The sequence below is a fragment of the Pteronotus mesoamericanus genome, unplaced genomic scaffold, assembly GCF_021234165.1.
Source record: "Pteronotus mesoamericanus isolate MK-2021 breed Mesoamerican mustached bat unplaced genomic scaffold, CSHL_Meso_final contig_182, whole genome shotgun sequence".
Lineage (NCBI taxonomy): Eukaryota > Metazoa > Chordata > Mammalia > Chiroptera > Mormoopidae > Pteronotus > Pteronotus mesoamericanus.
In genome coordinates this window covers 5,838,431-5,850,534 of record NW_026555078.1, presented here as the reverse complement: position 1 = coordinate 5,850,534, position 12,104 = coordinate 5,838,431, and the positions used below count along the sequence as shown (strand labels likewise).

Sequence of the window (12,104 nt, the reverse complement as noted above, 5' to 3'; positions counted from 1 at the left end):
GATCCTTAGGCAGCAAGCAGCAGCAGCAAAATTCAGAAGACACAGAAAAGTATAAAGCAGAACATCAAGAGCATGTAAAGTCCCACCACCCAGGGCCAGCCACCATAGTTATCAATCTGCTATATATCCCAGATATTTTTTCCCTACATACATATGCACATGTAGATATCAATTCATATAAATTTTTTATACTATGGAAATGGTATATTGTACATTCTCTTCTGTAGACTTTTTTTTCCTTTGGTAACATTACATTATGGAGGGCTTTCAAAAATGTTAGTAAGTACAGACCATTTCAATCCCATTGTACGGATTATGGATCACACAGATCCATGTTCCATTTAACCACACTTGTTAGGTTTCTGAAGGGTCCTTAGTTTTTCATTTTTCAAAATGATGATCATTGAATGTCAATAAAGTTGAGTGAGGTGAGAACTGAACGAGTCAATCAGTATCAAGCACTTAACAGAGAACCTGGCAAGTAACAAACTCTCTACAAATGTTAGTGACTTTTTAAAATATCGTCTCCTATGTAAACACTGAACTAATTTACATTCCCAACAGCAAGGTAAAAAGAGATTGATTTTTCTGAATCCTTGCTAATTCTTTTAAACTCTGCCTTTTGTATTTCTTCTATGAATCATTTGTTCATGTTTTTTGACAGTTCTGTTGGATTCCTTATGATTTTTAAATTTGAGCTGATTTCTGCACTGGGAATATCAATCCGTTGTCATAGGAATAACAAGGACTTTTTTCCCCCCAAAAGAATTAACTCAAGACTTACCTCCAGTTCCTAGGACCTTCAGGAGCTCAAAGTTTTCAATCCCCACCTTCTCTGCATGTCCTGTTAAATTTGCTAAAAAACAAAGAGAAAAAAAAATAATTAAGGGGATCAGCAACAGTAGGGAGCCCCACGGGGGCTTCTGAGATACCAGCAATGTCTTCTCTTCTTGACTTGGGTGGTTAAGCCAGTGTTCGCTTTATAATTAACTGTTAAAGTATACAGCTATGCTTTCTGTATGCTATATATTACAATAAAACTTTTTTTTTTCGAATTTAGTAACTGCATATGATTTATACCAAGGTTAACATAAAAGTAAGGTATTAACAGACTCTCTAGTGACCAACATAATCTGAAAATAAACACAAATTCTAACATGTAGATAGACACATAGTAAAAAGAAAACTGAACAGATTTAGAAGATGTATTCACTTATTCAACAAATATTTACTGAGTGCTACTAAATGCCCTCACCAGGTCTGGGCTGGGTTCTACTGCAATTCTGGCCATTAAACACCGGAACACGATTTAGCCTGAACTAGTCACTTGACCGCCGTTTATCTCAGTTTATCTCTGAAATGAAAGCACTGGTCTCAAAACACTCTAAGATCTCTGCCAGCTCTAAAATTCTATGTCTTCATTTAAAAATAAAAATTCTTCAAAGACCATGTTCTGTTCTATGTAAACAAAATTTGGATATCTTACAGATGAGCATTTTCCAAAGTACATTCCATTGAATTCTGGTCCTACCCTATGAAACGTTAATGGGAGTTATGTTTGGGGGAAGGTTCTTTCACGTTAAATGAACTTGAAAATAGTTGGCTTAAACAAAGTTAAGCTTCTTTACTGCTGAACCTCATTGATCCTGTACCATGAAAATATGCACGTGAATCTTCAAGACTGAGATAATACATTTGTCGAATTTATTGGACCACAAAACTGTTTTTATGGTGACACCTATTAATATTATGTGAGCCAGCTTTCTGTAGATGTGGTTAAGGCAGGTTTGGTCCAAATCCTAGTTCTACCACTTAAAAGCTGTGTGACCTTGAACAAATCACGTAACTTTTTTGTGTCTCAGGTCCCTCTAGTATCAAATGGAGATAATTAAAATACCTACCCTCATAGCATATTAATGTCTGCAGTTCACTTTGAAATTCATAAAAAATAAGATGGATAACAGATGAATGTCAATATGGATAGATGTTTGATAATGCATGACAACAAAATGCAGAGAGCCCGGGGGCGAGTGTAAGGGTGTTCAACACACACTTCTTTCCAATTCTCGATATACTTGAAAATGTCCACAGTAAAAGGGCAGAAAATAGTACCTACCTCATAGAGTTGTGGTGAAGATTAAATGAGTTAAATTTAGACAGTGCTTGCTGTGTGCCAGTAAGTATTATTATAAATGTTTATGAATAAATTAATGCTTTGGGACTAGGACTTCAAGAAAATTAGACCCCATTAAAAACTTTTAGAATTAAAAGTTTCAGGGAGATAAATAATTTCAGTGTTTTTCCAAAGTTTTACTAAATGCAAATTTCTTTTAAATTGTGGTGAAAACACAACATAAAATGTACCATGTTCACCATTTTTAAGTGTACAGTACAGTGGTGTTAATTATGTGCACATTGTCTGCAACAGAGCTCTCCAGTTTTCAATTTGCAAGACAAACTCTGTGTCCATTGAACAACGCTTTCCCTCTCACCTCAACCCCTGGCAACCACCGTCTTTCTGTTTCTAAGAGTTTGACTACTGATGCATAACTTTACGGTGGGAACAAATCAGTGTACGTGGCCCACACTTCAAGTTCCATTGATATCAATATAGACCTAAAATGAATACCAAAAACACCGGTACAATAGCATCTGAAAGTACACACACAGCAGCATGTCCTCCTGTAGAATGTCAAGCATGTTATGTTAAAAGCCAAGCTCACAGAAACTACCACTTTTGAAATGATATGGCTCTCTTCTAATTGAATGTTAAATTCTATTATTTTATTATGCAAACTTTTTTAAGTTTAAGACATTAGTAAAGAGTCATATGTTGAAAATGTTAAAAATTATTACTCCTGATCCTCACAGTTAGGAGTCATTGTTTATTTACTGTCCATACACTATATTAATATCCCCCGTATCTGTATTTGCAGCAAGGCTGGGGACATAAGGAACTATCTTTTGATACACACAACCACGTCAGCCTTTCTTCACTAGCCACGGAATCGCTTTCATAAGAAATTAAAAGTGATCACAGATTAATTCCACTTTGGTCCACAATTTGGTCCACCTAGGGAACCCCGGTCATTCGCAAAGACCTTTCAGATGAGCTGTGAAGGGCTGTTTTATTCATCATCTACTACACCTCTATTATTCTGTTTCTGACATGAAGTAACACTTTGCTTGCAAGGGTAACTCAAGGCCTCCCCAAACTCCTAGCCTGCAGGAAAAAATCGACAGGGCTGGCGATGAGGGGAACTGGTGTCTTCTGTACTTGGGGGAAGGAGGCGGTGGCGAAGGTCTCCAGGCGATGGGATGCTAGCTCTGGTTTCAAGGTATGTCCTCTTTGGATTGTCCTCGCTTTGGCTGAGCTGATGAGATTTTATTTACTCTGCGTATTGCTTTTCTGTCAAGGTTGTTCCCAGGGGGCTGGTGCGGTAAGAGAGAGCGTAGGAGAGGGTCTTCCCTTCCTGCTACCTCAAGCCCCAGGACCTAAGGAAAGGAAATCCGATGCTGGACCTGAACAGAGCAGCCCTGGGCTTATAAAAACACCTTTCTTTTTCACTTGATTTACTTCTGGATTTTATTATTCCTGACCTTCTCTTGTTAAGAATGGTGAGATTCCAACGAACAAGCTAAGAGAGAATCTGCTTAGGGCAAAGTGACCAATAAATCTTAAGCAGGGCTGTGGGGTCCAGCTCAGCTCACCAAAGGCAGGGTTTCAGTTTGGGGTGAGGTACCAAAGATCGAGCTTGTCATAATGTACTCCTCCTTTACTTCATTTTGTCTTCTGTCTTAATCTCACGTGGGGACCCAGCAGTTGTAACTGCAATAGTGTGGGGCACAGAGATCGTAACTCCAATAACAGTCCTCAAAGTTATTATCTGAGATTGTCAGACCATTCCTTTGGTTCATGTGTTTCTGCTCTGAAGATATGGAAAACAATAAATTTTTTATTTAAAAAATCATTATAATTTCACTGGTGTTGAAACAAAAATAGAATTATTCGCCATGTAACCCTAATTTTAGTTATTTTTTATTATTTTGCTTTTGAAATGATGAGGATAAAAAACAAACAGTTTATAGGTCAATATTTTGCTCAAAATGAAAATTAACTAAAGATTTTGAGCACCAGAAACCTACCACTGTCACTTTTAAGTTTTATTGCGGTATAATTTACATATAATAAAATTCACTCAAATGAACATTTTGATAATTTTTGGTAGCTATGGACACTTGTGAAGTCACCATGACAACCATGGTATAAAACAGTGCCATCGTCCTGAAAATTCAGGATATCCTTTTGAAGCCAATCACTTCCCAGACCACTAGCTCAGGCAACCAATGATCTTGCACAGTTATCATCGTTTTAACTTCTCTAGAATTTCATATATGTTTTCGAGTGTCATTCATGTTTTTGTGTGTGTTACTATTTCATCTCTTTTTATTACATAGCACTACTCCATAGCACTGATATGCCACAGTTTGCTTCTCTATTCACTAGTTGATGGACTACATTGATTAGATTTATATTGCATGCAGTTTTTGGTTATAACAAAGTATTTTTGTGGACATGTTTTCACTTCTTTTGGGTAAATATCTCAGAATGAGATTGCTGTATATATGGTACATCCATATCTAACTTTATAAGATACTAGTATACTACTTTATTAAAGTGGCTGTGCTATTCCCACCAATAATAAACAAGAGGTCCATTTGTTCCACATCCTCTTGAAGACATGGTACTATTATATTTTTTTAATATTAACCACTCCAGTAGGTGTGAAGTATCTAATTGTTTGCAGGCTATATTTTTGAGCACTTTTAGGTTCACAAAAAAATTGAGCAAAAAGTACGTATATGTCATATATACCTTCTGCCCCCATTCATGAATAGGCTCCCTCATCATCAATATCCCCACTGTAGTGGTACATTTGTTACAACTGATGCACCTACACTGACACACCATTATTACCCAAAGTCTGTAGTTTACAGTGGGGTTCACTCTCGGTGTTGGACATTCTGTGGGTCTGGATAAATGTATCTACGACTGCATTATTGTATCTAGTATTATACAGAGTAGGCAGCTCTATCATATTTAGGCACAGAAGGAGTATTTATTAGTTATAAAGATTTTTTTCATTGTGTAAAAGACAAAACACATAAAAGGACATGTTTAATATGATACTATATAGAATCCTAAGCAATGACAAATACATATTCAAGCATGTGAGTCTAGGTGTCCAAATGGTTCTCATTTCTACGCTATTATTTGTCATTGTAATTAGAACCCTTTAAGCAGGAAGGTCTAAAAATAAACCACATTTCTCTTAATTAAACTGTCAACCTAAGATCAAAAGCTCACACTTCCCAGCAACAATACTAATATTTATTAGAACAAGACTCAAAATATTTACATATTTCATTTCACACTAGAGGTGAAATAAGCAGTGGCCAACAAACAGAAATCTTTATGTCTGAGTCATTACATGCCTTAGTAACGTCTAAGAAAACATTTTGATCATATGATACAGAGCTACCTGCATGCCTGGGACCAGGCTGTACCAGAAATAGGCCTGCACTATATTGAGAGAGAGAACTGTCTGCTGTCCTTCTTCACACATAGACGTGAATGCTATTTTATTGTGGTTCTAGGAGCTCCTTTTCTTGTGCCTCTGTCCCTCCCCCTGTCTAGCTCTTCCCAAAGATAAGATAAATCTAAGCACCCAAGAGTTCAAAATTCTGACTAGGCATAGTTAGTAGGGGGTGGAGTCACACAAGGTCTGCTTTTTTTGCCTCAAAATTCTGTCCTGGTCTGACCCCGTAGGCCGAATGGCTATTCTCTTGCACTGCTCCACTATATAAAGTAGTTAACTAAGCAAATTCAGAGATTGTTTGGGAATTTGGTGTTTACTCACTAGTTTGTTTTCCTCTCTAACCTTCTAACTCACACACCTCAACATGCTGGCCCCACGATTATAATTAGAAGGGGTTGGGAGGGAAGTAGAAGTCCTCACTTAGGGCTTAGGCCTAAACCTCATATGAGCACCCGTGCCACTGAAAAATAAGGAGAGTTCTACACGAGTACTCGCATGCTGGAAGTTGGCACAGCTTGTGTCAATGTGACACCCTGAGTCCCACTGGCCATTGTTCCTTGCAGTTTCCTCATGACTCCTGAGGGATAAGAGTAGATTGGCTGGGCCGAGTTCGGGCATTTCTGTATATCTGACCATAATAGCTTAATGGCGCCAAAATTGCACCCTCGTTCCCTACATCCTAAGGAAAAGGATTAACTCCTTCCCACGGAAACAATGCCTAATGAAAACTCTTCACAAATATATAAAATAACAAAGATTATCGACAAACTTTGAAAAGTTAGACTAGAGCTATTTAGTTAGTGCATAACAGTATGACGATAGCGGTTGTTTATATCTGACATCTATTTGAAGCTCGCATCATATGAGTTTTAAATATTAGTAAACTTGGACAAAAACAAGTATTTTTAACCTTTTCAAGGTCTAATTGAGTCCTATCTCTTATTGTTCATCAGCTTAGACAGTCTCCTCTCATGAAAAGCATTTATAGTTTTTTTTTTACATTAATGTATTACTAAGTTTATTCATTTAGAAAAGATAGGTGTGAAGAGTTTTAATGCTTTCAGAAAGCAACTTTAACCAATTTTTTTCTTATTAAAATATTAGGAACTATCCCATTGAAAATCAAAATTCTTTACTTCTTGATTAGTGTTATCCTATAATGCATACTTTCTGGTTAGGAAATTATAAGAAGTTGATGGATTAAAAAACAAAAGTTTGTCAAAAACAAGTATCAGTATTTAAATGGTTCCTTTTAAACGAGTCTGAATTATTAAGAGTACTTAAAGAAAAAAATCTTGTATTATCAATGAATAGAAAATATTTGGTTCCTTACACTACAACTTGATTCCTTGAGCTCCTTGTATAATATTAATATGGTTATCTGCAGTGTGGGAAAATATGACCACTGTAATTTTTTTAAATAATAACTTTAGACTAACAGGATAGTTGTCTTTTTCCAAATGTAAATAGCTTTGTTATTTGTACTATTTTTATTATTATAATAAAATAATCCAGGTTCATGGTTTTTAAAAACTAGGCAACATAGATAGGCCTAAGGTAGACTGAGGAACTCTCCCATATTCCTATCACTGAAAGATAGTTATTGTGAATCCTTGGCGTACTCTTCCAGAATCTTAGTCATTAACCTATGATTGATAAATGGATCTTCATTCAACTTTCTAGGCAACTCTATTACCAAATGAAATTAATTCATAATGCTATTACATATGATCATTCTTTCAAGCTGTGAGATATTTAACTTGGAACTTCCCACTCTTATGGAAGAAAACGATTAGTAAAAACACATGATTAAATCCAATGGTTCACTTGTGTTAAAACTAAGAAAAGTCTTAACTTAAAAGCACTTTTACAATTAAAGTAGAAATAAAATAATTCTTTTGAGGCCATGTCAAGTAAGTTTTTTTTAGTATGTGACTAAGGTACTCACCAGATTTTATTCAATAAATTCATCACTTATTACACTTGCAATAAGCTATGAGAAATGTAATTTAATAGAAAGGATTATGAAGTCTGTGGACATTAAAGGGAATGTCACTATCATGCGAAGCTGGTCAGACATTCACCGAGAATAAAGGCCCTCATCCACTCATCTCACTCCCGAACAAGTGATTGGTCTTTAGCTAAGAAGTACAGGATTGAAATGGCAAAGACAACAGTTACGGAATTCTGAGCTGGACTAGCTAGAGCAAAAACATAAGTAGGAATGAGTATTTTCCTAACAGAGAATAATAAGAGGGCAGTTCCAATTAGCTATTATTGGTGGGGAAAACAGTAAAAATATAACATCAAGTAAGTACATGAAACGTGCTGATTCAAAACCTGGAATGCCAGGTTAATTAGCTTTAATTGAATCCCTAAGCACTACTGGTTCTGGACAAAAGGAAAGTAAGGTTTTAGAAAAAGTACTCTGGCAGTGACGCGCCGCGTGGACAAGCAGCAGGGAAGGACTCGGGCCGAGGGGTGGCGGGGCGGCCGCAGGAAACGAGAGGTGCGTCCACAGGGTCTGGTCTGAGTGGGAACAACAACGGACAGGCTTTTGCTGAAAGGGGAAGTTGAAAGGGGAGCCTGAAAGGGGAAGTTGTGGGGTTTCAACACGGATTTTGAAGTGGTGGCAGGACATCCTAAAAGGGCTGCCACACCAGCCGATGTAGACAAGGAACCAACGCGCTGTAGAGAAGAGACAGAAGGCTGGTGGGGTTCAGGACATGCTAACCCCAAAGTGCAGCACCTTGGCACACTGAGTATTTTAGGCTGACGGAATTTGAGAAACGGCACGTGCAGGAAGGACTCCGACCTTCCCCTCGCGCAGGTCATAAACCCTTCCTGTGAGAGATGCCCTCCCTCTACCCAGAGGAAAAGAGCACCCTTATCTCTGAAGACAAGGGACGTGGAGAGGAGTCTGAACAAACAGTGACCCCATTTACCACACCTAACTCACATCCTTTGTCCTATCATACCCCCTTTCCACAATTTTCCACTCTTCAGCGAAGTGAATATAAAAATGCTCAGGTTTAAGGGTTTCTTCGGGTTATTTCCTAATGAAGGCTCTGGTGTCCCATAAAACTTACATTAAATACATTTTAATACTTTCCTCGTTAATGTCTTTTGTCACAGGACTCCCAATTGAGAACTTAGAAAGGTAGAGAAAAAAGCTATTGTTCCTCTCCTAAGATGCACAAGGTTATTAGGAAACAGGCAATGGCTTCGACTTGCAGAAGGAAGCCCTTAAGGAGACCACCCCCAAAAAAGGGTGCGTGTTCATAATGATCAGGAGTTGGGATCAAGAAGAAAAAGAGCCAGAGACCTGGTTAGAAAATGAACAGCATATAGAATCCAAGAAAAGACAGAATGTCTGATAAGATAATGATGCTCAATGAGGTCAAACTGTGGTACAATGAGACATATATACTTGGTGTTTGTCCCCAGTCCTTGCCTACAGTTCCGAAATGCTTAGGACTCTGCAGGGTACAGCAAGTGTGCCTTTGTATGCTAATGAAATGGCTGGTGGCTGGGAGTCCAACCCCTGGAGAGCTTCAGGATGGGGCAGGGGGGTGACCTAGGACTTTCAGCCTCACCCTCTACCCTTCCCCCTTCAGGGAGGTGGGGGGAATAGAGATTAAGTTAATCAAGAATGGCTGATGATTTGCTCAATTATGCGTACACAAGAAGCCCTCCATAAAACCCCTAAACAATGGTTTGGAGAGCTTCAGGTTGGTGCACACGCAGAGCGGGGCATCCCCTGAAGGGGCGCGGACGTCCCCATTCTCCGACCCACCCTCCGCTCCCCAACCAGTTCTTTCACCCTGTGAGTCTCTGCCATCAGGCTGTTCCTAAGTTGTAGCTGGATCCTCAAGTCTAGGCAGGGAAGCCAGGGTATAGGATGGGGAAGGAAAAACAAAACAACTGAAAAGCGATGAATATAGACAATTCCGTTCAAGGAATGGAGACGTAAAACAGTGAAAATGGGAGAGAAATCATATGGAACTTTTTTCCATCTTAGAGGGTGGATGAGAGAAAGGACTGATGAAACAAAGAGAAAAGGGAAAACGGGAAAGGCTGGAAGAGCGGAGATGGGAGAGGTGGTTCCTAAGGAAGCTGGTCCTTCAAGACTATAAATAATGGGAACCAGGACAGAAAAGGTTAGAGAGAAGGATGGTCCTTCAAGACTATAAATAATGGGAACCAGGACAGAAAAGGTTAGAGAGAAGGATTAAAGGACAGAGAGAAGGGTAAAGCTATCTTAAGGTGTAAGGATAGAAAAAAAGATTATAGCCTTTCTAGTGGACACAAAAGGTCTCTGAAGGGAACACTGAAGAGGCAGTGCATTGAAACAAGAGGAAAATGCCTCAGAAATCAGCTTAGCTAAAATATGCAACAGAATACGAAATGAGGGCCACAACAGTCTCCAAGATAAAAACCATTGTAAATGGCAGGGAAAGATTTAAACTCTCTTAATCAAAAGAACTGAAATATTTAAAGAACAGATTAAAAAAGGCAGACTGAAGAAAATGAAAAGTAAAAACCAAATGCCTAACTGGGTGATGTGTTTTGAGCCCAATTAGGGGACAATCTAATCAGTAGCTTCAAATACCAGGTCCCCTAGGCAGGAACACCCTATCATGAGAAGGTGTACAGCGCTCCTGAGACTTTATGTCTTATCTGTTAGAATACACAACCAACTTCCTTTTTTCTAATTCCTTGCTCACCAAGCAACTCAATTTTAACTTGATACTCTTACCCAGAAGGAAAATGCACTAATTAAGCAAACACAAATGTTTCCTGTACTTATCTGCATTCCCACTGTATATTGGGAAAGTTTGGCTGGGGTTTATACACTAGCCTTTTGTGATTGTAACTATAGCTATATGCATGAAATCAGAGCACAAAAAGAACAGCATCATGACTCAGCATTAAATCCTACTTGCCACTATCAAGGAACAAGTCGTTAACAGCAATGTATACAGGACACTGCAGTAGTATACGATTGTCTTGTCCATGGTTTTCTGACTTTCTTCATTTCAGAAGAAAAGGAGAACAATTATAACAAGTAACATTGTGAGATTTAGTTGTGAATGCAATAGGAAGAAGAGAAACTTAAAGCTGTGGCAGCTGAAACTGAAATAATTAAGCCATAATTTATTATAAATCTAGGATCTACAGAACACTGTCAACTTCTGAAACTTAAATTCTGTCTACACAAAACCTTGCCCAATTTTCAAGTACTTTTTTTTTCTCTTTGAGACAGTAGCTCATCAATTTACAAGGGGTAGGGGAGGACAAAGCCTAACAAATTAATCAGAAAGTTCCTGTTTTTGGTAAAGAAAGGAGTTTCAGTATTGGCCCAAATTCCCTATTCCTCAATAATTAGTTTCCCCTTCCCCTTCCTAGCATCTTCAGCATTTCAGAAATCAACATTAACTTCTAATTTCCAAGTACTGGTGCAAGAAGTATCACATCATGATACTGTAGACATGTTTCTGTTTTTAGAGTTCTAAAAAGTTCTTTTCGAACGTCTCTTTTATTCTGACCTATAGCAGAAAAAGTCGCAGGGCTGGGGACAACTGGAACTCCACCACCCTAATGCTAGCTACCTCATTTCGTGCTCTCATTCCTGGTCTTCTTATGCTTGTACCCTAGTTATTTGCTGGGGCTTGCCGGTTTCTTAAAGACCACAGAGCCAAAACCTCCCCCACCCCCAAGGTTCCTAACAATTCCTAAGAGAAGGGAATTCAAAACAGGGTCATTCTTAATCTCTCCCCGACGTTCATCCTTTGCGGGGAGGTCATTATCTCACCTAGCTCCTGGCCTCGCATCATTTTTCTGACCTGTCTCCTTTTCTCTCTCCCCGGCCTTCTTAGGAAAAAAACCAACCAATCTTTCCCCTTGTTTCCTGCCAAGGCCACTTCCTCCTTTTCTGACCTCTCAGCCGCGGCTGCCACCATCCACACCCACATGCCTCAGTCAACGGGATATTAGGGCAATGCCCCCGGAGCAGCTCCCGCCGCACCAGCATTTCTGGCGCCCACTGCTCTGGCGATCCATTTTTCTTCTCCTTACCTATTCCGTAGGTTTTATGTAATTATCATATTCTACACGTGACTATAGAGCCTGTTTAGTGAGTGAGCATTCTGAATGCTGAGGGCACAACAAATGATACTGTGCAAAGCGCAGGCCAGACTGCAGCAGACAGCCCGTGCTGCCAAGCAGCGCAGGGTCCAGAGGAGGCACCCACAGGCACGTGAAGAGCCCCAGCGCAAGCGCCATCAGAGGCACAGCTGGGGGGGGAGGGGGGAGCGGGGGGGTCTCTGACCAGGAGAGCACCAGAGAGCATCCTATCACACCTGGCGGTTTGCGGAAGCAGGTGCAATGGATGGCGGGGCGGGAAAACCCTGCACATCCGAAGGAAACACGGACAGAAAAGCAGCCAGAAGAGGACCGCTCATGGCTTATCCAAGAATCTGCAATTAGCACAGGCCCGCCATG

The 12,104-nt window shown here is 39.4% G+C and overlaps 1 protein-coding gene across 1 annotated transcript in view; it reads right to left on the bottom strand.

The window, feature by feature from the left end:
- RPS6KA5 (ribosomal protein S6 kinase A5) overlaps positions 1-12,104 on the bottom strand; it is a 123,611-nt gene that overhangs the window by 87,676 nt on the left and 23,831 nt on the right. The window contains exon 2 of the mRNA XM_054567148.1: positions 785-856. Coding sequence (XP_054423123.1) covers positions 785-856 — 72 coding nt within the window. The remainder of the gene's footprint in view (positions 1-784; positions 857-12,104) is intronic.